The sequence below is a fragment of the Hemitrygon akajei genome, chromosome 8 (assembly GCF_048418815.1).
Source record: "Hemitrygon akajei chromosome 8, sHemAka1.3, whole genome shotgun sequence".
Classification (NCBI taxonomy): Eukaryota; Metazoa; Chordata; class Chondrichthyes; order Myliobatiformes; family Dasyatidae; genus Hemitrygon; species Hemitrygon akajei.
In genome coordinates this window covers 21,402,526-21,430,514 of record NC_133131.1, presented here as the reverse complement: position 1 = coordinate 21,430,514, position 27,989 = coordinate 21,402,526, and the positions used below count along the sequence as shown (strand labels likewise).

Genomic DNA, 27,989 nt, shown 5'->3' with positions numbered 1-27,989 from the left:
TGATGGATGTCTTCATTTTTCTCTCAACTCTAACTCTCCAAGATAACAAATGCTCCACTAATTCTTCTCTCATATTTATTCCTAAACTGAATTCCTTCATCTTTAGTGACTGTACCTTTAGCTGACAAGTTATCAGCTCAAGAATTCCCTTACTAAAACTCCCTTTATTTTAAAAACTCCATAAAGGGTTATCTCTTTGACCAAATCTTAGATCATCTATCCTAGTCATTTGTCATTCATGATAGATTTTTGTTTGCTAGCACTCGTTGCTGCATGTCAGGTGGTTCAGTAAGATTAGAGGCACCATATAAATGAAAATTGTTGTTATATTGTTAAATTGTAAGCCTACACCATGATCCTTTAACTACTGAAACTAAGTTTGACTGCTGTTATGCCTGCAGCCCCCTCCTTTGTGAGAATCGCAAGATCATTATTGGGTTGGGTCAGGGGACCCAGGAAATGAGAGAGAGACGTGCAGAATGCCTCGTTCCCCGGCGATGTAAAGCTACGGGACATGGCCATTGTCTCTTGGAGACACATTTGTGGATTGAGATGCTATGCTACGTGAACGCCCTCAGGCAAAGTGGGCTGGGTGAGAAAGAGATTGCATCACCCCAACCTGATTGACATCTACAACCCTGCGAGTCAGGACAAAAGAGGGTCTGTAGGAACAGCCCCTCAGACGCACCAGAAGAAACGCTAGCGATCCCGTAATAGCGGGAAGCCATTTGAAGGAGGCCACGTGCGTTCAGTTCCGTTGCTTGGGACTGGGGGCTGGAACCACGGAAAACAGCTTTTAGCTAGCAACGGGGAAATCAACTCCCCCGACTCAAAGGACTGGCATCATAAAAGACCTGGGCAAGTTTAAAACTGTCTCTCTTAAACCCAAAGAGCTGCAGCTTGAATGACAGTGACTTTTATATTTCCATCGGACAATACATTATCCCCTAGACAACGATAGAGCTATTTCTTATTGATTATTATTATACCCGCGCTTTTAGAGTTAGTATTGATGAAGCATATTATCTGTATGTTCGCACTGATATTATTTTGTGTCTTTTTATCAATAAATACTGTTAAAAAAATAGTACCATCAGACTTCAACGGACCTCTCTATCTTTGCTGGTAAGTGACCCAGTTACGGGGTACGTAACACTGCAACTAAGAAGCTTGAAAATTTCCTTTTAGTTATTATGTGCAACTGAACTGTTGTTGATATATGTAAGCAATTACAGAAAGTAAAAATTTAAATTTGAATCTATTGCATAATCTAACTGGTACCACAGGAATAATCTTTAATGGGCCACAGACTTTCTATTTTCTTCTCTGAACTACAACAGCAGTCAATGCTTTGCAACATAGTTACAGTATATGTTAGATTTAATCATTAATTCATTTAAACATGAATAAGCCAAGTGAAATTGCTGAGTGTATCCAGTAGCATCACTTCACTGACCCACTGACCCACTAGTAAAATCAATTGGAACCTTGGTTAATGTTGAATGAAAGACAGGATTCTATATTCAGGCATGCATATACCAAAAGCCCAACACACAAGACAACCAATGCATGGCAACTTTTTAATTACTGGAGTATTGAAAATTCTTTCCAGCCTCATCTGAGCTTCATCTGTGGGTGTCATTTGCTGTGGTATCCTCTGAACCTAAAGATCACACAACCAACAATAACGTTTTTTATTTTTGGATATCATTTACTCAGAAAATAAATGTAATTAAGAGTAGTGGACAGTGTTTGGGGGATCCAATTACTAATACAAATACAACCTTAAGTTCACCATTTTCATCTCATGCAGCATTTTCATAATTGTTTCACCTATTCACAGGAGACTGTAACTGAGATTGAGAAAATCGTGGATCTCGGTCAAGTTGTTCAATATTAATATGACAGGTCGTACTTTACAAAGTTTTTGCCTAATGTTTGCAGTTGCATTAACCTCTGCTGCTCTACAGCTCCCTAAATTCCAGAGGTGTTGCTGAGAAGGTCATCCCACAAGGCAAAGTATTCCATGGGATGAAATGGATCATTTGCAGTGGTCAATCCTCAGACAGCAGATTGGCTTATTGGTTTTTCAACAGCTTGCGTTGTCAAGTGAAATTATCAAAGAAAATTGAAATACATTTCAAATTTGAAAATGCTGTTTCCTCATATTGCCTTTCAAAACAATATTAAATGTAGTGTAACACACACAAAATGCTGGAGGACCAGCAGGACAGGTAACATCTGAAAAGGAAAATAAACAGTCAACATTTTGGGCTGATACCATTCATTGGAAGTGGAAAGGAAGGGGGAAGAAGCAAGAACAAGGTGGGGGGAGGGGAAAGAACGCAAATTCCTTTCTCAGCCACCTTCTTGCTCTAGCTTCCTCTTCCTTCCTTTCCAGTCCTGATGAAGGACCTCAACCCAAAATGTCAACTGTTTATTCCCCTCCATATATGCTGCCTGACCGGCTGAGTTCCTCCAGCATTTTCTATGTGTTACTCTAGATTTCCAGCATCTACAGGATTTCTGGTGTCTATTACATGTAGTTTTGCTTCTTACTGAAGGTTGGTTGTCTTATTCAAATGAATATGGCTATATCAGATGTCCAAGCTGGGCAGTTAAATGTGAGTTATGTCTGGTCTTTCAGAATAACAGGAACAGGAATTACTGCTTGATTCAGTTCCATATTCCTTACTTCCACATTTCAGTGAATGGCTGTACTAGTATGAAAAGTGCTCTTACATGCAACTATATAATAAGAGTAATAAGGCTGTTTCCATTAGCTGCATTCATCAATTATCTTTTAACATCATACATTCCACCCCATTGAAATGGAAGATAATTTGAAAATATCAACTTCTGCATAATATGATGAAAATTATATTGCAACATACTGCATATTGTTTGATTACACAAAAGGCACAATAATTTTTATATTTGTACAAAAACCACTACTGAAAGTTAGTAGAGAGTTATGCAGTGACCTTTTGGGTTGGTCTTTTCACCCAAACAAGGAAATGCAGAATATTGTTTCTTGTTGATGAATATTAGAAATTTCTAGGGTTGATTCCTTGGTATATATGATGTCTTCTTGTTGTTTACTGTTCCTACTGCCATCAACATCCAACATCCCTATATAATTATATACTTTTTCCTTAAAGCCACACACCTGGTTTATATCACCTGATGGAAATTCTTCAGCAATAAGTGAAGGCAACATTTCCTGACCTGGTTTTGGTTGCCCACTGGAAGATGTGGTCTCCTTTAAGTAAGCCAAACAAGAAAAGTGGTGTGTGTGCTTGTATAATATAGTAGATCAGGCATTTTCAAAGTTAAACCACACTTCAAGTTTTCACTTCAATCTCTTTCAAATTTAGATTTAATCAGTCTCAAGTAGGTTAACACATTCATTTCATTTCTCATTTATGGTATTAATTTAGCACCACCACCCATGTTAGTTCCACAGCATTTCCTGTTATACATGCATAAACACCATCTTACATCAATGCAAGCTGTTTCTATCAGGAAATAAATAATCTCAAACCATACATACTAATATCATACCAATAATAAACCACTACAGAGATTAATAATTTGGCTGTTTGATTCCACGACTTTCAGAATTTTGCCATAAACATGTAAAACTGTTTTCCACAATTTAAATGGATTTAAGACATACAGCACACAATAACTATTTGTCAAAATGCTGGTTTGATAATCATAAACAACACAGTTCCAAGACAGGCTTTTAACAAAATATCTTTTTAGGTTCATTTGCTTCCTCCACATTGTACCATGCATGTACTGGTTAGTTAGCTAGAAAAAAAATGTATACCTTCCTTTGCAGCAATTCTGCCATTTGTGGCTCATTTATTCCATCTACGGACTCCAAGATAGGTGAATGTGGCTTTGCAAGAAGCATTTGATCAGAACCATAATCAGAAATTTCCTCTCTTTTCTCAGGGGATCTTAATCGAGGTTTGTGAGCTTTAGTTTTTCCTCTAGACATGAGACTAGTCAACCCAAATGAGATATCATCTTTATCCATTTTCTTTGCTGGAGCAACAGTTTCTGCTTTGGATGAAGTACGAACGTTTTTCTCAACCTTTAACTTCATTGACTTGCCTCCATCAGTTCTCTGCCCTGCCTTTGCTTCCACAATGGTTTTGCTTTCCATATTTTTCTCTACTGGTTGCTCTTTCTGCTTCGTCATTGTAACCTTTTCTTTCTCACTTCCTCCTTCAAATGGTACAACCCTCCGTATCACCTTCCTTACTACTTTGACCACTTTTTTCTTAGGAAGTCCCTCAGCTTCCTGAGGCAAAGCATGCTGAGTTGTAGTATTCATATTACTCTTCAGCTCCTCTTGTGCATGAAAGACTTTTTCAGAAAACTGCTTTGAACATTCACTTTCTCCATTTAGCTCTGGTTGCGGACCACGGATCTTTTCAGTTCCATCTTTCACGGTATTATTATATTCACTTCTTTCTGACTATATTTATTCAGCATAAGAAAAAAAAGCTTTGCATGAATTAAAGATAGAAGGAAAACACAATACAGCAGCAAAAGAAAACAGAAATAGTGTGGAAATGATATCTAGAAAGAAAATAGACTTTGCAAAATAAAGTACTTGTTTTACCTCCAACTTTACAATTGTGACAGAAACTAATTAGTTATCTATTATTTTACAGAATGGTCATATACATGTGATGGATTATCCTATCTAATAATGGTTGTAACATTGGTTAAATTAGCAAATTTATGTAAAAATCTAAAACAGGTAAAAAGCAGAAAGCAAATATTTAATTATACATTCTTTATGTTTTTCACACAAATAATGAGGGGTAATGTATCCTAATATTTTTTTGTAACCACATGGCACACAGTATCTATGTTGATTAGAAATCTAACAACTACAGATTTACACTATTAAGATGATATAAGTGTAAAACCTGATAATGTACAAAATAAACATAGAACAGTACAAGTAAGAAGAGCCTCTTTGGCCAACGATGAATTGCCAGACATGATGCTGTTTTAAACTATATCTTTTCTACCTGCACATGATCAACATCCCTGCATTCCTTGCATAGTCCTGTGTCCATCTAATGCCGCTTTAATACCTTCTGCCACCAGTACTCCATTCTAAGCACTTACAATGTTGTGTGACAAAAACCTGACCCACAAATCTCCTTTAATCAATAGACAGCAGGTGCAGGAGTAGGCCATTCGGCCCTTCTAGCCAGCACCGCCATTCACTGTGGTCATGGCTGATCATACACAATCAGTACCCCGTTCCTGCCCTCTCCCCATATCCCTTGACCCTGCTATCTATAAGAGCTCTATCTAACTCTCTCTTGAATGCATCCAGAGACTTGGCCTCCACTGCCTTCTGGGGCAGAGCATTCTACATACCCACCACTCGCTGGGTGAAAAAGTTTTTCCGCATCTCTGTTCTAAATGGCCTACCCCTTATTCTTAAACTGTGGCCACTAGTTCTGGACTCACCCATCAGCGGGAACATGCTTCCTGCCTCCAGTGTGTCCAATCCCTTAATAATCTTATATGTTTCAATCAGATCCCCTCTCATCCTTCTAAATTCCAGTGTGTACAAGCCCAGTCGCTTCAATCTTTCAACATATGACAGTCCTGCCATTCCGGGAATTAACCTTGTGAACCTATGCTGCACTCCCTCAATAGCAAGAATGTCCTTTCTCAAATTTGGAGACCAAAACTGCACACAATACTCCAGGTGGGGTCTCACCAGGACCCTGTACAGCTGCAGAAGGACCTCTTTACTCCTGTACTCAATTCCTCTTGTTATAAAAGCCAGCATGCCATTAGCTTTCTTCACTGCATGCTGTACCTGCATGCTTGCTTTCATTGACTGATGTACAAGAACACCTAGATCTCGTTGTACTTCCCCTTTTCCTAACTTGACTCCATTTAGATAGTAATCTGCCTTCCTGTTCTTGCCACCAAAGTGGATAACCTCACATTTATCCACATTAAATTGTATCTGCCATACATTTGCCCACTCACCCAACCTGTCCAAGTCACCCTGCATTTTCATGACATCCTCCTGACATTTCACACTGCCACCCAGCTTTGTGTCATCAGCAAATTTGCTAATGTTACTTTTAATCCCTTCATCTAAATCATTAATGTATATTGTAAACAGCTGCGGTCCCAGCACCGAACCTTGTGGTACCCCACTGGTCACAGCCTGCCATTCCGAAAGAGACCCGTTAATCACTACTCTTTGTTTCCTGTCAGCCAGCCAATTTTCAATCCATGTCAGTACTCTGCCCCCAATACCATGTGCCCTAATTTTGCCCACTAATCTCCTATGTGGGACTTTATCAAAAGCTTTCTGGAATTCCAGGTACACTACATCCACTGGCTCTCCTTTGTCCATTTTCATTGTTACATCCTCAAAAAACTCCAGAAGATTAGTCAAGCATGATTTTCCCTTCATAAATCCATGCTGACTCGGACTGATCCTTCTACTGCTATCCAAATGTGTCGTAATTTCCTCTTTTATAATTAACTCCAGCATCTTTCCCACCACTGACGTCAGGCTAACTGGTCTATAATTCCGTTTTCTCTCTCCCTCCTTTCTTGAAAAGTGGGAAAACATTAGCCACCCTCCCATCAGCAGGAACTGTTCCTGAATCTATAGAACATTGGAAAATGATTACCAATGCGTCCACAATTTCTAGAGCCACCTCTTTAAGTACCCTGGGATGCAGACCATCAGGTCCCAGGGACTTATCAGCCTTCAGACTCAACAGTCTATCCAACACCATTTCTTGCCTAATATAAATTTCCTTCAGTTCATCCTTTTCCCTAGTTCCTTTGGCCACTATTACATCTGGGAGATTGTTTGTGTCTTCCCTAGTGAAGACAGATCCAAAGTACCTGTTCAACTCATCTGCCATTTCCTTGTTCCCCATAATAAATTCACCCGTTTCTGTCTTCAATGGCCCAATTTTGGTCTTAACTATTTTTTTGCTATTCACATACCTAAAGAAGATTTTACTATCCTCCTTTATATTCTTGGCTAGTTTACCTTCGTACCTCATTTTTTCTTGGCGTATTGCCTATTTTGTTATCTTCTGTTGCTCTTTAAAAGCTTCTCAGTCCTCCAGTTTCCCATTCATCTTTGCTATGTTATACTTCTTCTCTTTTATTTTTATACTGCCCTTTACTTCCCTCATCAGCCACGGACGCCCCTTACTCCCCTTAGGATCTTTCTTCCTCTTTAGAATGAACCGATCCTGCACCTTCTGCATTATTCCCAGAAATACCTGCCATTTTTGTTCCACTGTCTTCCCTGTTAGGGTATTGTTCCACTGAACTTTGGCCAGCTCCTCACTCATAGCTCCATAGTTCCCTTTGTTCAACTGTAATACTGACACATCCGATTTTCCCTTCTCCTTCTCAAATTGTAGGTTAAAACATATCATATTATGGTCACTACCTCCTAATGGTTCCTTTACCTCGAGGTCCCTGATCAAATCCGGTTCATTGCACAACACTAAATCTAGAATTGCCTTCTCCCTGGTAGGCTCCAGTACAAGCTGTTCTAAGAATCCATCTCGGAGGCACTCCACAAACTCCCTTTCTTGGGGTCCAGTACCATTCTGATTCTCCCAGTCTACCTGCATGTTGAAATCCCCCATGACAACTGTATCATTACCTTTGCGACATGCCAATTTTAACTCTTCATTCAACTTACACTCTACATCCAGACTGCTGTTTGGGGGCCTGTAGATAACTCCCATTAGGGTCTTTCTATCCTTAGAATTTCTCAGTTCTATCCATAGTGACTCTATATCCCCAGATCTATGTCCCCCCCTCGCAAGGGACTGAATATCATTCCTCACCAACAGAGCCACCCCACCCCCTCTGCCAGTCAGTCTGTCCTTTCAATAAGATGTATATCCTTGAATATTCATTTCCCAGGCCCTGTCTGCTTGAAGCCATGTCTCAGTTATTCCCACAACATCGTACTTGCCAATTTCCAACTGAGCCACAAGCTCATCTACTTTATTCCTTATACTTAGTGCATTCATATGTAATACTTTTAATTCGGTACTCCCCTCTCCTTTCATATCAATTCCTATTTCACTTGGCCATACTGTATGATCTCTTCTTAAGCTTTCAACTCCATTGATTCTGTTGTCCTTTTTAACTTTTCTTATTTTCATTTTCCCTTTAATTCCATCCTTATATTTCCAGTTCATCCCCTCCCCCCCACTACTTAGTTTAAACACATCCGTATTGCAGTGACAAACCTGTCTGCCAGAATGCTGGTCCCCTGCCTATTAAGGTGCAACCCATCCCTTTTGTACAATTCATCCCTACCCCAAAACAGATCCCAGTGGTCCAAGAATGTAAATCCTTGCTTCCTGCACCAGTTCCTCAGCCACACATTCAGATCCATTATCTCCCTGTTCCTGCCCTCTCCAGCATGAGGAACTGGAAGCAAACCAGTGATAACCACCCTGGAAGTCCTGCTTTTCAGCCTTCTTCCGAGTTCTCTGAAGTCCCGCTGCAGAATGTCCTTCCTCTTCTTCCCGATGTCATTTGTGCCGACATGCACTACCACTTCCGGCTGTTCACCTTCACCCTTGAGGATTCCCTGCAATCGGTCCGTGATGTCCTGGATCCTAGCACCAGGGAGGCAACACACCATCCTTAAATCTCGCCTGTTGCCGCAGAAACCCCTTTCCGTATCTCTTACTATGGAGTCCCCTACTACCACGGCTCTTCCTGATGTCTGACTCCTCAGCTCTTTCTCCTTCTCACCTTAAGTGCACGATCGTTTACGCAAATGATGTGGAACATTATAAAGTAGTTGACATTTATAATTCTATCTAAAATTACAAGATACAGTATATGCAGCTGGGGAACAAAATAAATGGTAGTAGATAATCAACTTTCTTTTCATGTAATTCATAGAACAGTACAGCACAGTACATGCCCTTCAGCCCACAATGTTATGCCAACCTTTTCAACTACTACAAGATCAATCTAACCCTTCTTTCCACATAACCCTTCATTTTTCTTTCGTCCAAGTAAAATAGTTAAGAGGGTCTCTTAAATATCACTAACATATCCACCTCTATCTTTACCCCCAGGAGTGCGTTCCACATACCCACCACTCTACATGTATAAAACCCTCTATCTTTCCTGCAATCATCATCCTCTGTATTATGCCCTCTAATATTACGGTAGCTATTGCTGTCCTTGGAAAAAAAAGCAACCTATCCTCATAAGACATGCTCTCTAATCCAGAAAACATTCTGGTAAATCTCCTCTGCACACACTCTAAAGCTCCCATATCCTTTCTGTAATGAGACAACAAGAACTGAACACAACACTCCAAGTGTAGTCTAACCAGAATGCTAAAGAGTTGCAACTTTACCTCATAGCTCTTGAACTCAATTCTCCAACAAATGAAGGCCAACTCAGCTTAACCATGCTATCAACTTGCTCAGCAACTCTGAGTGATCTATGAACGTTCACTCCAGGATCCCTCTGTTCTTCCACATTGCTAAGAATCCTGCCATTCATCCTGTACTCTGCCTTCAAGTTTGACTTTCTGAAGTGAATCACTTCACACTTTTCCGGATTGAGTTCCATCTGTCACTTCTCAACCAGCTCTGCACTCTATCAAAGTCCAAATTAACCTACAACCTTCTACACTAATTCTGGGATTTATTCTGAGGACAAATGATACTTACTGTAAATGTGAGTTTGAAGATAAAAGAAACTATATTCTAAAGAGATTTATCATCTACAAGCAATTCTGAATAAACATTAATGACTAATCCTAAGTGTTGCACTGCAGCACAACTTAGCTGCTATTTGTAAAGGTCTTTTTCTGCAGTATTTATTTTGTATTATTTCAGAAATGTTTCTGGCTGCATTTCATTATCTGCTAAAAAGCAAAATGAACTAAATATTGAATACCATGATTTTCTTTAAGTCACTATTTATTTCTAATATAAATTGATTTGGTGCTAATCAGATCAATTGACAGCTTTAACAACATTGCAATTGCAATTCAATTGCATATTAAAATCCATTGTTACAAACAGGATTCAGGCCCAGCACAACTCTGTGCTAGATTTTACTTCAACAAAAAAAAATTTCATTTTCATAGCACAGCTGAATGAAATTCTGCAGCACCTCCAGATACTTCCTGACAGATCCTCTCACAAAATTTTGTTTTATGTTGCATATCATGTTGTCAATTGTGTTACTATGCACTGCTTAACCCAACTCATACAAATGTCTCAGCTTTTAAAAAATTCCAACAAATATATCAGTTAACTTTCATTTTATTCCTATCACCTAGATTATTAGAAGGGAATCCTTGAAAGCCTGCCAAGTCCAAAGGAGATCAACACATCCACTGCACTTACTGATACAGTTATCATCTCCATCAAGGGTGGCAACCACATTATTGCTCTGGGCCATTATAAAAGAAACCATATAGGTAAAGACAAGATTACTATCAAATTATCCAAGTTTTTCTTTTAATTTAAAAAAAGAGTTAAACTATATATGCTAAAGTAAACTATTATACCATTCAGTTGCTAAGGTCATATTTTCTACAATATACAAGTCAAACACACTGGTAATTATATGTGGGTTAGTTTCCTGATGGATTTAAAATCAATTTGCTTTGATCAGAACTATGTTATTATGTACAGGAACAACTATTATGTTAGGAAACTTACAGGTGATTCATGGTTTGCTTCTTTGTCTTCATCAGGATTTTCTGATCTGAGAGTAGTTACAGATTTTTTCTTTGAAACAGGATATTCCTCTTTAACCTATTTATTTATAGGATGAGGATACAACATCACTAACCAGAGCTTAAATAATATGGGCTACAATGCTGTCAGTCTTCACCACAATGCAATAAAAATCTACAGAAAGATGCAACTGTAATTGAAACTTTAACTCTTGGAAAACTTCAACAATGCTCCAGAAAATTGAACATAAAACTGCCAGTTTATTTCACAGAAGAAAAGCATTAATTTTTATGCCAAAATGAGAACCATGTCCCCTATTGGCAATTCAGAGATTTCTTGCATCGTTTTACTACTCATTTCTATTCTCAAGACTTCAAAGTGCTGTAGTAACTTCCAAATAAAGTGAAACTGTCCGCTGGAGTGTCACAGGTGCAGAATTAGTATCAAATAGAATTGGCAGAAATAATCAAATATTTAATTGTCTATACCAACATGAATAAATCCATGAAACTTCACTAATTTTCTATGGACCTTTGGAACCTTGCAGTACGTAAAACCTTTATTCTGACATTACAGTTGTAACTAAGAATGTAAGAATATATTAATATGTGGAAAAATATATATATTCTTCTAAAATTTCTTGCAATATATGGGTGCTAATACATTTTAAATGGCACAATGTTTTGGCCTTTTCTAAGACTATAAGACATTTAGAATTAGACCATACAGCCCATCATGTCTGCTCCAACATTCCATCATGGCTAATTTATTATTCTTCTCAAACCCATTCTACTGCCTCCTCCCCAAAACCTTTGACACCCGACTAATCAAGAACCTATCAACCTCCACTTCAAATATACTCAGTGACGTGGACTTCCCAGTCATCAGTAGTAATTAATTCCACAAATTCTCCACCATCTGGCAAAAGGAATTTCTCCTCATCTCTGTTCCAAATGGACATCATTCTATTCTGAGGCTGTGCCCTCTGGTCCTAGACTCACCAACTACAGTAAACATCCTATTCACATCCACTCTGTATAGGTCTTTCAATATTCAATAGGGTTCAGTGAGATTCCCCTCCCCCCACCTCATTCTTCTAAACTCCAGAAAATACAGGCTCAGTACCATCAAATGCTGCTCAAAAAATTAACCCTTTCATTCCCAGAACCATTCTTGAGAACCACCTCTGGCCCCTCTCCAATGGTAGTGCATCTTTTCTCAGAAAAGGGACCCAAAACTGCTCATAATACTCCAAGTGAAGCCTGACCAGTGCCTTATAAAGCCTCAGCATTATATCCTTGCTCTTATATTCTAGTCCTCTCAAAATGAATGCTAACATTGCATTTGCTTTCCTTACCTCTCAACTTGCAAGTTAACCTTTAGAGAATCGTGTACGAGTACTCTCAAATCCCTTTGCACCTCTGATTTCTGAATTTTCGCCATTTAGAAAATAGTCTACACTTTTTATTCCTACCAAAATGCATGACCCATACACTTCCTACACTATATTCCATCTGCCACTTCTTTGTCCATTCTCCCAATCCAGCTAAACCCTTCTGCAGACTCCATGCTTCCTCAACACTGCCTGGCCCTACATCTATCTTCATATCGTCCACAAACTTGGCCACAAAGCCATCAATTCTGTCATTGATACATTGTTGTGGCTTTATAACAAACAACAGCAAACAAAACCGTCATGATCTGAAACAGGTCTTCGTGTAATCAACCAAATACTTTAGCACAACCACCATGCAAACTTTTCCTAGAAAAGTGTGGTGTGACCAAACATTTATTTCCCTTATTTTGGCAATGTAAACCAATTTATTGAGAAAATGTATTTATAATTTTAATAAATCCTGAATATAAATTCTATGGTGAAACTAGCCTGGTTTGACATCAATAGTTGAATGATTAGAAGTTAAAAATGCACTTTCCTTTTGCTCCCAGAAAGCAAAACGTGATGAGAATGCCATGCTGAAATCATGAAGTGATAAGCGGAATTATGAAAAGAAGTCTATTACAAAACAGGAGTTTGCCTGGAAGCCAACTTCTTCCTAGTAATTGAAACTGGTGAGGCACATAGGAATGTCCTGGATATTGGCAATGCTGCAACTGGAGACACACATGATGGACGCTGCAAGTATAGAAAAAGTGGAAAGCACAAATTACAGTAGAGATCAATTTTAAAAATCTAAATAGTTATTGTAGTTATTTCATCAGTGAGGCTAAATTTCATCCAGCAAAATTTTAAAGCAGCTAAAATATAAAGCTATAGAATGAATTATGCATTGTAGGCAACAAAACAAGACCAAAATATTTGACTGGCTGTTCCTCTTTCAATGCACATGTATCTTCCAATGAGGAACTCATTTTAGTGGTGAAGATAACTAAATTTCAGAGCCAGAATAAGGAAGGACTTGGATAAGCAGATACTTTGCCAATCAGGAAGAAAAAGATAAACAAAATTCAACAAAATTCAGAATTGGAAATAACAAACTAGGCTAGAGATGGACAAACCCTCTAATCATATAATCTCCAATGCATGTTGCTAAGGAGTTATTGAAATACCTTCAAGGTAATTAAATATAAGCAGTATTTTGGAGAACCCTGTATGTAGCATGAAGGAAATACAGACCCTCATTGATAAGTAGTTTATTATTTAACAAATTAATATTAACCCAAGTAAACAGATTAAATTAAGCACTTGATCATCTTTTTTAACCTTAACATTTCTTGAATTGTCAAGTATGTTCGGTGACTTGACCTCCACTGCCTTCTGCAGAAGAAAACTCCATAAAATAACCAGCTTTTGATTGAAGAAATTGCTCATCTCAGTTCTAAACTTCTAATCATGTGCTGAAACAATGTCCCTCTATTCTGCATTCTGAAACAACCTCTCCATATTCATTATGTCCAATCCTGTCAGGATTGATGTTTCAATGTGATCACCTCTCAGTTTCAACTTCATTTAATTTCACTCACCCCAGTACTGAACTGCATTCCACAACCTACGAACTCACTTTCAAGGACTCTATAACTTGAGCTTGATATTTATTTATTTGTTTATTTATAATTTTTTATTTTTATCTATTTTTGTATTTGCAGTTTGCTGTCTTTTTCACATTAGTTATTTACTTGTCTTTGTTGTGTGAGATTTTTCACTGATTCCGTTGTGTTTCTTTGTAGTTACTGTGAACGCCCACAAGTAAATGAATCTCAGGTAGTACACAGCGAGTATATCCTTTAAGATCACCAAAATTTTATAGATTTCTCCCAGTGTAGTCATAAAACCCTGTATAATCATTGCAAAATGATGCTGCTCCTGTACTCAAAAACTTTTCGTGATAAAGGTCAACTTAAATTAGCCTTCTTAGCTGCTCACTGCAACTGCAAGTTTGCTTTCAGTCATTGTTGTACATGAATACCTAGGTTCCTTTATACATCAACAATCCCTCACTATTTAAATAATACTCTATTTTTCTATTATCCCTAGAAAAGTAGGTAACTTCACATCTACTAATAAATAGAACATCTGCGGAGTACTTGCCCTTTCATTCAACTTGAATGAGTTGCCTTGAAGTTGCCAATTGCCTTGAAGTTTCTTTGCATTCTCCTCATAATCACAACCCCATCCTGTTTTAAATCATCAGCAAACTTAGAAATACTGCATTAGCTTGGCTGTAGTAAATCATTGATACATACTGTGAATAGCTGAACCCTAAAAGAGAGAGCTGGGGAAGTAAAGTCAAGATGGCTTAGATGTTGCAGGAATTATGGATTACTCAAAAAGAACTGCCCTGTCTATTAGGTAAACTTTTATATTGAAAAGGACTGGAAAAACATTGCATTGAACAAAAACAAAAGAGAAAGCTTTCCCTATCTGTTTCAATATAAAAATTCTGGTTACACTATAGATATTGAACTTCTGCCCAAAAAAATTCCTGAACACATTAAAACATATCAATAAAAGAATCTGGAACAATAAATTCTTTTATTAACAACGTATAATTCTATAAGATTTAATTTTGTACCTCTTCAGGGTTCTAATCAATTGAAACATACAAGGTACTCTCTCCCTCAACTCTTGTTCCATTCCCCCAACTCTTTCTGCCTTTTTTTTAAACTGTCTAGTTCTTGCTGGTCTTCTTTTCCTTTCCAGTAGTCTCTTCCTTCCAGGCTCTTGCCAGTGCTTTACCCCAGCTCTAGTCACCTGCTTCCACAATCCTGATCCTGTTATAAACTCTACCCATCATCCCCCTGCTTCCGCACCTTTCCTATCTTTTCCTTTTTAACAGCTCAGTCAAAAATTGTTTTCTAATTAACTGGGATTTCTATTGACCTTTTATCATTAACATTAAACCTCAGTCATTATAGTGATAGAAGTCTCATTAAGTCAAGACTCTTAAGTAAGAATTATAGCATGTGACCAATTGCTATCGTTTAATAGGGAGAACTGTGGTCAGTGAACGCTTTAGTTGCTGGAACCACAGAGTATTGATTAAGCATTTAAACTAATACTGGAGACAAGCTGCTTTATCAATGTATAGATTACTGTACATGCATCCTCTGGAGGTCTTGTCTTCAGCACAGGGTGAAATCATTCTATTTCATGATCTACAAGACCTTTCACATTCTGAAGCCCGCAATTTTCACTGGCTTTCAAATCCAGGTGTAAAACAGTAATATTTTTAGAATGATCAGAATTTCTTTGCTTTACTCATCAACTGATTTATGCTATACATGCACATTTCTTGGGCATTTTATTTCCAATTTCAGCACTAATGTAAATGCTGACAGAAAAAGAATTTCTTCAGTCTACTTAAGTATTTAAAGTTGTTTGTTTTGGTATATGATAAATGGAGCAGATACTTGAAAAATGTAATAATAATGTAGAGAATGCTAGGTCAGTAATAGATTGAAATGCACTTATCCCTGTCAGTAGTTCTACAAAGAACTGCTGATGAAATCTTCCTTGTGGCTCAGCTTATTTCTAGTTTAGGCACCTATAGCCAGCTTTGAGGGAGTAAGATACAACTCAATACTCAGACACCAGTTCAACTGATATCTAATTCTGCCAAAGGACTTAGTACCACCTGCAATTTCAGGGCATAAATTCCCGAATACAGGGGCCAAAAGAACTTCTCATGCTGCCTCTCAGCTTTACCCCAGGAATGGCTGGAAAAGCAATACCACCTCTTGTGGACATTATCATGGAATCATAGTGGGCTGGTGAGCATGATGCAGATGTGGGCATGATCTAGCATAATTTAACCAGATTAAAGCTTGCTGCCAATGTGAAGGAAAAAATATGACTATTAAAATCCATACAGGCCAGTTAGATAATTTGCAGAGCAAATTAGCTGTCATTGCTATAGGAAGGGTAAATGCTCAGCAGAAATATAAATACCTTTTTGGTTTTTATATAAAAATTTAATGATTAAAAAAAACTAGAAGAAACCAAAGTTACAAGATCCCAGAATGTGGCATTTACATCCTTTGAAACTTCAAATAACTTTCATAAGTATCTGAGTAGCAGATTCTACTGTACAAATAAATATGCTGGAGACCTGGAGGTGAAACTTAGCTTTAGATCTTCCCATTTTAAAGTGAAAATTAGCGTTGGAAGGGCAAATACTGGATAAGATCTCACCTTGACTACAAGCTAAACAATTGCAAGACACTGACTTCAATGTGGGCATTACATCAACTTAAACAAGGTGTCTGCCACTTCAGCTACACAAGCTGGGGCACCAAAATGATATTAGAACTCCTAAACAACTTGGTGAGCAAATGGGTACGGCATTCAATGTGCATGGTGTCACCCTGGTTACTATCTACAAACAAATCTTTAAATTTCATTCCTGTGGAGACAGGAGCAGGAACACTATTACTCAGAAAAAGACTGCAGCTCTACAACCCCACCCCCCTAGACAAACAGACACACACACACACACACACACACACACACACACACACACACACACACAATATCTTTCAAATAGAACATTTTCATGGCCAATTACTCCTGTGAAATCTGAACCTTGGGAAACATTATTGTATCAAGTTGAAAAATTAAATTGGACGTGGAATAATAGATATTTTAGGATTAAAGCTATTAGAACATACTAGTTAGTCATATAAATTCTTTGAAACAAACTTCTTGGTTCGCACAGCATGAAAACAATGTTGTGTCTGTAGAATAAAGGTATCAATAGATTTATAAATAGTTATACCCAAATGTATCATACAAAATGTATCAAAATCTGATTTTTTTTTTCATTTCAGGCCCCTTTCTGCATTCCACTCTAGATAGGTGCCTTCTTTCTTCATGATTGAAAAAGAACACTTTGCCAGTCAAATATTTGGGTTCTATTGTAAAAGTACTTCTTCCTATTATAAAAGTACTGTTCAGTTAACTTCCTCTTTCAATTGTTTTTAAATTCAAAACATCCACTGCAAATAAATTACAGTAAATGAACAGTTTTGTATCTATAAGAGAATTCAGATAAAACCCTGAATATCCAGTACATTAATACTTTGGTGGTACTGAACTGTCAGATTTTCCAGAAAATTGAATGGTTTTTTTTCCATCAGTACCTCAACACACTTTTAATTCTTATTTTTTGTTGAAAGATATTATACAGAATGAACATAAATTTGTTGAAAGGGAGCGTGGGAACCAGGAAACCCATTCTGTCAGGGACAGTGGACAAACCAGGACTCTGATAGTAAGTGAAGAGGGAACACAGAAACCAGAACCCCAGTTAATGCAAAGGCTGCACAACAAACATTATTATTCAAACTACAGGCCAAACTATCAAGATTCCTGAATAGTTGCAGAGTGGATTATTGAAATTTTACTTTAATATCAAAAAATATCACATACTGGTACATGGTATGATATGCAAATTTAATGAACAACGCATAGAAATGGTTCTTTGCTTTTCATCTTGTCCAAAATGTAGAAAAGTAAATTTTCTCTTGTCAAAAGTGAGTACAAATCAATCAAAAATATTAATGCTTCAGCAAACTATATTCACAATTATTGGAAAATATAAGTGAACTTAACAAAGCATTTCCATTTCCAATGGTAGCCTATATATCAATGATCTGTATGCAATCTTCACTTAAGCAAGTTTCAGCTCCTGAGAGTAATGTTTCTACAAATAGCAACACAGTCTATGTTGTTTCATTCTTCAAAGGCAGATTAAGTCAAACGATATATTAGCTGATAGAAGCGTAATCAGAATCATTCTGGAATGGCATGAATGTAAAATTATCATCCAAAGTATGCATACTTATGGGATGCATGAAGTACTAAAACAATTGAAACATATTTTTCTTTCAAGTACCTCGCTATAAAGGAAGGCCATAATTGTTCACATACGGTGCTATGGAGTGGAAGCAGCATTCTGAACTTAATCAGTTGTATTCCATTTTATATTTATGCCTAATTTGTAAAGAAATGATCTTATGAAAATAGATATAATTTAACCAATTTAAACATCCTATTTACTCGACTTTATTAAAACATAAATTTTCATCATGGTGTCTTTATATAAATTGAATAGCACAAAAAGAAAACTTGAACCACAAGGAGATGCTGAAGATGTTCTATAGGTCAGTTGTGGAGAGCGCCCTCTTCTTTGTGGTGGCGTGTTGGGGAGGAAGCATTAAGAAGAGGGACACCTCACGTCTTAATAAGCTGGTAAGGAAGGCGGGCTCTGTCGTGGGCAAAGTACTGGAGAGTTTAACATCGGTAGCTGAGCGAAGGGCGCTGAGTAGGCTACGGTCAATTATGGATAACTCTGAACATCCTCTACATAGTACCATCCAGAGACAGAGAAGCAGTTTCAGCGACAGGTTACTATCGATGCAATGCTCCTCAGACAGGATGAAGAGGTCAATACTCCCCAATGCCATTAGGCTTTACAATTCTACCGCCAGGACTTAAGAACTTTTTAAAAGCTATTATTAATGCTTTTTGAGATAGTGATTTAGATGCATATCATATTTTTTACTGAGTTAAGTATTGTATGTAATTAGTTTTGCTACAACAAGTGTATGGGACATTGGGAAAAAGTTGAATTTCCCCATGGGGATGAATAAAGTATCTATCTATCTATCTATCTATCTATCTAGGAGAAAAATGATTCCAAAAGCCTCTTTCAGTCTCTGGATATAGACAGCATGAAGGACAGGTATTTACCAACAAAACCACAATTCATTTTATTGTCGACTAACCATTTTGACATAGAAGTTGTAAGTGCCTAATCAGGACAAGAATCTCTTACTATAGATAACCTAACATAAACTGTAGACAGCTTCAATGATCAATGCATTAACTTTCTCCTGAAAAAAGTCTGGGGGTAACCTGTGAAAGTCACCATGCACTGTAACTAACAGGCAAACACAGTAAGAAAAACTGCAGGTACAGTGTGACAATGACATAGTACAAACACACATGCTGTAAAGTCAGATGGACTTGATTTGCAGCTCAGTATATCCTAGGCATCAAAGTTGTGGAAAAAAACACTGGTCTGTTTCTTTTATGTTCATAATCAACAGATAGCTGGATATACTATAGGGAAAAACAATTGCTCTGACAAAAATCAAGCATTCAAAACTAAACTATGAAATAAAACCTAATCATTATACTATATCTGCCTTTCTCCACTCCATAACAAAAACCATTAGCAGTTGTGATCCCTATTATTATTTTTTCTCTCATATTTATAAAACACATATTCTTGAGTTTCAGGAAACATCTCAAAGGGTAATGTTTACTATCTATTCCTGGGGGGAAAACTAGATTTGTACAGCAAGTAGACCACATGGAGCTACAAACCCCTCACTAAAACAAATAACTTATCAGGGTAAATTACCTGACACCATACAGTATTTTTTATTAAATCCAACTGCATTTCACATGCACATTTGAACTCAGTGAGCCTCATTAGTACTACAACTTTAAGCTGTGATAGATATTTGCTTGCTGGCTTATGTTTGCTAAGTTTGATTTTCTGAATACAGTATCTGCCACTTGTAGGATCAAAAACAATTGTAAGTAAACTTACAACTATATTCTTTGTTTAACTTTTGACTATAAATGGAAGTCAATCTTCAGTTCTTAAAATGAAAATAAAAAGTAGTATTCAGCTGGAAGTTAAAAACACAGCTTTGAAAACAAGCTCTGTATTTAGAAGACGTTGTGTCTAAGAAGGGAAGCTAGCTCACTACACCTGCTTTATTATTGCTCTAGAGTGCAAGACAATAGGTTGTTTAATTTGGGTTGTTTCAAACAGAGAAGCTGATTCTTAAGTAGCTAAGTTCAAGGAAGCCTGCAGCACCAGTTGGATAATATCTTTAGCATATCAATAACTCATATGTTTATTGTTGAAGGCTTGTATACTCCAAAAAGTTAGCTTTACAGCATTAATGGTAGCTAGCTAAGATCCAAGTCTCCAAAAATGCTTTTAGACCATGTGTGTTAAAAGGATATTTGAGGAATTAACAAATGCTTATGAAGTCACACAAGTGGAAAAAAACCATAAAAGTGTAGAGAGCAGTTCAGGCTTACTGGGAATGGGGTAAAGAACATCAAGAAATATGAAAGAACAAGACTCCAGCTTTGGTTTCTGTGATGGACGATTTGTTCAACTGCAACTTGTCAGTATGCCATTTTAGTTTATAAGAATTGTACTTGTGCTTTGGAAATCCTTTGGAAATAGTTCATAGTTTTGGAAATGTATAAGATAGAAATCCTCTGAATTTTAAATGTTTTTAAGAATGTTGTTTGGATTTAAACATGTATCATTGTAAATAAGTATGTTTTAAACTACTTGTTATCTGTAAGTATCTTCCTTTTGGGAGGGTGAGAGGACACACCACTTGAATGTGGGTATTGGCAGCTAAACTCATTGTAAAGAGTAAACAGGGAAGTTCCCCTCCACCTGTAAGGAGCTTGTATGTTCTCCGTCACCCTGTGGGTTTCTTCCAAGTGCTCTGGTTCTCTCCCACAGTCCAAAGATGTACCGGTTGGTAGGTTAATTGGTCATTGTAAACTATCCCATTTTTAAACTCAGATTAAATTGGGGGATTGCTGGGTGGCACGGCTCAAAGGGCCAGAAGCACTTATTCCATGCTGTATCTCAATAGATTAATAAACAAATGAGCTTTTGAAGATTAGGTAGTTACTCTATAATCTTTCACTAGCGAGAATATTTGTGGCTATTTATATTAGATAGTGCTTTAGGTCTTTGCTTGAGTTTAGAACTTGGCAATCAGCAAATCCAATACTATCACAAAACTATCCCTCCTCTGTCCAAATGCAATCCAAACTTCCAAGTTAGATTAATGTTCTCGGAATAAAAAAAAAACTATGTTTAAAAATCCTTAAGATACTACAGAGAACACAGTATATCACTGAAAAAAAAGGAGTTACCTAAGACACTATGCCCATATTTGTGTTTTCAACCTTTAGTGGAGGTCCAGATTTATGAAGAATACACTGCACATTCATTCATGGCAATTGGAAAATAGAAAGGGAACTGGGTAGTGAGGGAGGTGCAGGGGTAGACGGAGAAAGATTAACAGACCAACATCAAGAATAAAACATGAAGTGGGAAATAAGGGAAATAGCAGGAAGAGGAGGCAGGGAGAGAAAACAACACGACAGACTTTCACTTTTACTATTCCTGCCTGCCAATTGAATATTTTGAAATGTGGCCACTGTAATAAATAACATATTATGGAACTTTCCCAGTTGGTTCTGCAGTCAAAAACTCCACAATATAAGTCACTAATATGCAATGCCACACTTTATTTTGGGATAAACAAGTTTCTGAGGAAAATTAAATGCCCATGGATTTTTAATCTTTATTATTTAACTTCCTGATTGGCAGCCAAAAGGCAATTATTAAAAAAGTAAAACTTCAAAAATATGGCTTTACTTGGGTTATTGTGGTATTCAAATTGTTCATAACAGAGTAACCAATCCCATCATTTCACCTTTTGTCCTAAAAGTAAAGACCAAATTTATAGTAGTATCAGTGCAGTTTACTTTTTCTGAAGTTCACACTACCACCAGAAGAAGATTACTGTAGAAGCCAAGTAATTTCAACACTACCACTCAAGAGGTACAAATTTAGACAGAAATCTACAGCTTCACTATTCTCTATAGTAGTTGCAGTAGGTGTCATCATCAAAAATGATAAAAACTGAATACAGTCACAAAAGCTTACCATCCGTCTCTTACTTTCAAATATTGGTACAAAATCCTAGTATTTCAGCACTTTCTCTGAATTCTCCATAAATATCTTTATTTTTAAGTTTCTAAATATACCAAAATGCACCGTTTGTATGCATGTATTTATAGTTGTATACTGAAAACACTAACTATAATATAACTGGTGTAAAAATCATAAAATATAAAGAAAAATAATGATGGGAAAATATACCAGTGCTGATATTATAGTGACATACACGCACTCAAACTTAGTATGATGTAAGCAACAAGGACAGAAGTCTGGGAAAAAGAACTCTATCCTAACATGGCAGATGATGAAACCCAACAAAATGTCTATATGCTTATAGACAAGAAAATAAAATGGCAAATGAATTCATAACAGCACCAGAAATATTTCCAAGTTATGGATAAAAACAGAACATTCTAACATAGGATCCTTAACCTGAAAAGTTAATTGATTCTTTTTTCAAAGATGCTGCCTGACTCACTGAATGTCACCAATATTTTCTATTTTTCTGATTTCCAGCATTTGCAATTAGTTTATTCTCAATTATAATTGAGGATGGTACAAGTTGAAATCAGTTAAGTTCAAAGCCAATCCTTAGCGGAATTGGGTATAAATATAACAGCTTTAATTTAGCCCCCTGCAAAAGAAAACAAAGATGAAGTGGACTAAGGTGGAAATATGGAGACAGGAGACTAGCCTCCTGATCAGGGGACGTGAATGGTAACCAGTATCCAAACCCTATTTGATATTCATTTTATATACTTTCCACATTCAATGTTTTCTTCAGTTAGGAATAATATAGGCACTACCGAAGCAGAACATTTGTTGGATCTACAAATTCATGCTTTGACAAAGTAACTGTAACTAAAGACTAGCAGTAGTTGTAAGTTTGTGGGTCTTGTATGCTAACACATGGTAGAAAACGTGGATTGCTGAAATTTAACTATAATTTGCATACTCAAGAATCCAGCTCATCTAAACTCCTCTAAACCAAATTTACCATGCAGAGTATTCAGACTGGTGGTATCTCCCACTGGTATGGCGTTGGGGGGGGCGGGGAGAAGGACTCCGGATACTGCACAGGATCGAAGTAAGCTGTGGAGAGTTGTAAAATGAGTCAGCTCCATCATGAGCATAGCATCGATAGTGTCCAAGACATCTTTAAGGATCAGTGCCTCAGAAAGGTGGTGTGCATCATTAAGGACCCCACCACCCAGGACATTCCCTCTTCTCATTGTTACCATCAGGAAGAAGGTACAGAAGCCCAAAAGCACACAGTCAGTGATTCAGGAGCAGCTTCTTCTCCTCTCTGCCATCTAATTTCTAAATGGACATGAACAGCACCTCACTACTTAGTATTTTTGTTTCTGCACCGCTTACTTAATTTTACTATTACATATACACATCTATCTATACACAGACACACACATATATTTACTGTATGGGTTACGAACGAGTTCTGTTCCTGAGTCTGTCTTTAAGTCAGATTTGTACGTTAAGTCGGAACAAGTACATCCGGTATTATTTAGCTTCAGTTAGTCAAACGTTTGTCTTAGTATACATTTTACCTTTCTATGCACATAAAACACTTAAGAAACGTATGTATTCCAATAATTAAACCACTGTGTTGCTTAGTAATAATTGTAGCTTTCATTGGGGCAGGGCCTTTCACATGCTCAGTTATTCTCACTTTATCCTTTAAAATTTGTCCGATCACTGACCAACTGTAGCCTAACGCTTTTCCAATGACATTTCACCTCTTTCCAAACGCTTTATTATTTCCACTTTATTTTCAATTGCGATCGCTTCCCATCAATGGAACAGAAACACTGTGGGCGGCGGGTCCTGACCTCCACCAGCTCCCGAGGTCCGCTTGGTCCTAAGGTCCACCGCACTGAATTCCCGGGTCCGAAAGTCCACCGCACTGAGACAGGTTAAATGGGACAAGTGGGGGCTATGCTGGGTTTGGGTATTTGATCCTCCACGCTACTCCGCATGGGAATTTAAACTGAAGGAGACAGTGTTCTTTTTATGAGGTCGAGTTGCGAGCTCGACATCAACCCGGCTCGGATGGTATGTGAGTCACTGGATTGACATCAAAGGTACGGGAGCGGTCTGTCACCGGACCGAACTCGGGAACCTCTGTTCTCGAGCCCGGCGCTGATCTCACTGTGCCAACAGCCGACCGGAATGGGGGGGGTTAGAGTGAATTTTGCTAAGAAAAATTTAAGCAAAATACAAAGTTACACACTCAACACAGTGTCAATGGCAACAACTTAAAATGGCAGACGGCATCATGATCCGACTTTAAACGGCAGACGGCGTTCTCCTTTCTTGATTCATAAGTACAAGTTGTCCGTAAGTCAGACATTCCTAACTCAGGGACTACCGGTAATTCAGTTTTTTTTCCTCTATATTTAACATACTGCTGCTGCATAACAACAAATTTCACGGCATATGCCAGTTGTACAAAACCTGATTCTGATTCAATACAATAGACAATAGGTGCAGAAGTAGACCATTCGGCCCTTTGAGCCTGCACCGCCATTCTGAGATCATGGCTGATCATCTACTATCAATACTCGGTTCCTGCCTTGTCCCCATATCCCTTGATTCCCCTATCCGTAAGATACCTATCTAGCTCCTTCTTGAAAGCATCCAGAGAATTGGCCTCCACAAAGGCAGTGCATTCCACACCCCCAAAACTCTCTGGGAGAAGTTTTTCCTTAACTCTGTCCTAAATGACCTACCCCTTATTCTCAAACCATGCCCTCTGGTACTGGACTCTCCCAGCATCTGGAACATATGTCCTGCCTCTATCTTGTCCAATCCCTTAATAATCTTATATGTTGCAATCAGATCCCCTCTCAATCTCCTTAATTCCAGCGTGTACAAGCCCAGTCTCTCTAACCTCTCTGCGTAAGACAGTCCGGACATCCCAGGAATTAACCTTGTGAATCTATGCTGCACTTCCTCTACAGCCAGGATGTCCTTCCTTAACTCTGGAGACCAAAACTGTACACAATATTCCAGGTGTGGTCTCACCAGGGCCCTGTACAAATGCAAAAGGATTTCCTTGCTCTTGTACTCAATTCCCTTTGTAATAAAGGCCAACATTCCATTAGCCTTCTTCACTGCCTGCTGCACTTGCTCATTCACCTTCAGTGACTGATGAACAAGGACTCCTAGATCTCTTTGTATTTCTCCCTTACCTAACTCTACACCGTTCAGATAATAATCTGCCTTCCTGTTCTTACTCCCAAAGTGGATAACCTCACACTTACTCACATTAAACGTCATCTGCCAAGTATCTGCCCACTCACTCAGCCTATCCAAGTCACCCTGAATTCTCCTAACATCCTCATCACATGTCACACTGCCACCCAGCTTAGTATCATCAGCAAACTTGCTGATGTTATCCTCAATGCCTTCATCTAAATCAATGATGTAAATCGTAAACAGCTGTGGTCCCAATACCAAGCCCTGTGGCACCCCACTAGTCACCACCTGCCATTCCGAGAAACACCCATTCACTGTTACCCTTTGCTTTCTATCTGCCAACCAGATTTCTATCCATGTCAATATCTTCCCCCCAATGCCATGTGCTCTGATTTTACCCACCAATCTCCTATGTGGGTCCTTATCAAATGCCTTCTGAAAATCGAGGTACACTACATCCACTGGATCTCCCTTGTCTAACTTCCTGGTTACATCCTCGAAAAACTCCAATAGATTAGTCAAGCATGATTTGCCCTTGGTAAATCCATGCTGGCTCGGCCCAATCCTATCACTGCTATCTAGATATGCCACTATTTCATCTTTAATAATGGACTCTAGCATCTTCCCCACTACTGATGTTAGGCTGACAGGACGATAGTTCTCTGTTTTCTCCCTCCCGCCTTTCTTAAAAAGTGGGATGACATTAGCCATTCTCCAATCCTCAGGAACTGATCCTGAATCTAAGGAACATTGGAAAATGATTACCAATGCATCTGCAATTTCCAGAGCCACCTCCTTTAGTACCCTAGGATGCAGACCATCTGGACCTGGGGATTTGTCAGCCTTCAGTCCAATCAGTCTACTCATCACTGTTTCCTTCCTAATGTCAATCTGTTTCATTTCCTCTGTTACCCTATGTCCTTGGCCCATCCATACATCTGGGAGATTGCTTGTGTCTTCCCTAGTGAAGACAGATCTAAAGTACTTAATAAATTCTTCTGCCATTTCTCTGTTTCCCATAACAACTTCACCCAATTCATTCTTCAAGGGCCCAACATTGTTCTTAACTATCTTCTTTCTCTTCACATACCTAAAAAAGCTTTTGCTATCCTCCTTTATATTCCTGGCTAGCTTGCGTTCGTACCTCATTTTTTCTCCCCGTATTGCCTTTTTAGTTAAGTTCTATTGTTCCTTAAAAATTTCCCAATCATCTGTCCTCCCACTCACCTTAGCTCTGTCATACTTCCTTTTTTTTAATGCTATGCAATCTCTGACTTCCTGTGTCAACCACTGTGGCCCCTTTCCCCCTTTTGAATTCTTCCTTCTCCGGGGGATGAACTGATTTTGCACCTTGTGCATTATTCCCAAGAATACCTGCCATTGCTGTTCCACTGTCTTTTCTGCTAGTATATCCGTCCAGTTAACTTTGGCCAGTTCCTCCCTCATGGCTCCATAGTCTCCTTTGTTCAACTGCAACACTTACACCTCCGATCTGCCCTTATCCTTCTCAAATTGCAGATAAAAACTTATCATATTATGGTCACTACCTCCTAATGGCTCCTTTACTTCAAGATCGCTTATTCCTGCAATATTATTCTAGCTCCTCTCCTTCTCTACAAATGAGTATTAAATAATCAAATGTAGTGGTTTATCTTTGGCTGGAAAGAATAAAAAGGATTTATCTTAAAAAAAAATTAATATAATTCATCCACATTGAATATCTTATTATATAACTTCCAAGCATAATTTTATTTCATTTTTATTTCAGGAAGTACAGAATTTACCCTTGCAATGGAAATGGATTCTTTTTTAAAAATTGGTTGATGAGTAACTAATATAATTTGACTAGCTTAACTTCTGTATCAAGGGATGGAGACAGAAGAATTAATCAGTCCTTTTGATATTCACAATCAAATCTCAGCTGTTATTGCTATTTATTTCCTATAAACTTTGTTCTGTTCTTTCAAGCTGCTTTCCTTTTGCTCTACTGTAAAATGTATTCCTAGTTATTGTTCTTGTTACTGAATTAATTTCTTTACCTTATTATAAGCTACAGTATTTTACTTTTCCACAATATTTGGTACTTCAATTTGATCATTCCTTTTAATCAAATTCCTTCTTTCCATTCTATATACTGTATTTCCATATATTAAATATCATGATCAGATTTCTTTATTAGCTAAGTATCAATAGAAAGCAAATTCAAAAGACACCAAATCAGCAACAAATTGTTTTAAATAGTAGCTTTAATATGGAAAAATAAATTAAGACTCATTGCTTCTTCCATGCAAATGGATTTTTGTTTTATCAACTGGGGAGGTGAGGTCATGGAATGTGTGCAAATACTTAATCAGAGACAGTTTTAAGCGCAGTCTTTAAACAGGGGTGAAGCAATCAGATTCTGCAAGATGATTCCATACTATTGAACCTGGATAACTGAAGGCATGGCCACCAATGATGAGAAAAGAAAGGTAGGTATGCTCAAAATGGTTGAGCTTCAGGAAGTTTGCAGGGCTGGAAGGAGTTATAGAGAGAAGCAGATATAAAGCAATGAAATTGTTTCAAATTGATGGATAATAATTCCAAGCTGGAGAAGTTGAAGAATCAAAAGCTAATGCAGGTAATCAAAGATCAGAGATGGATGAGTATAAATGCATGACGTCATGTGCAGAGAAGATAGTTTTGAATCTGTCAAAATTTGTAAGGTAGAAAATGCAAGACTAGCTAGAAAAGCATACAGTTC

General features: G+C 37.8%; 1 protein-coding gene across 13 annotated transcripts in view; it reads right to left on the bottom strand.

Moving 5' to 3' along the window:
* myo18ab (myosin XVIIIA b) overlaps positions 1 to 27,989 on the bottom strand; it is a 218,052-nt gene that overhangs the window by 126,942 nt on the left and 63,121 nt on the right. For 6 of the 13 annotated variants that reach the window (XM_073053423.1, XM_073053424.1, XM_073053414.1 and 3 more), the window contains exons 3-5: positions 3,836 to 4,492; positions 3,170 to 3,262; positions 1,589 to 1,663 (exon numbers count right to left, since the gene is read on the bottom strand). The exons of the other annotated variants lie outside the window; for them this stretch is intronic. In XM_073053423.1, the coding sequence (XP_072909524.1) occupies positions 1,589 to 1,663; positions 3,170 to 3,262; positions 3,836 to 4,492 (825 nt within the window). The remainder of the gene's footprint in view (positions 1 to 1,588; positions 1,664 to 3,169; positions 3,263 to 3,835; positions 4,493 to 27,989) is intronic. 13 annotated transcript variants of the gene reach the window in all.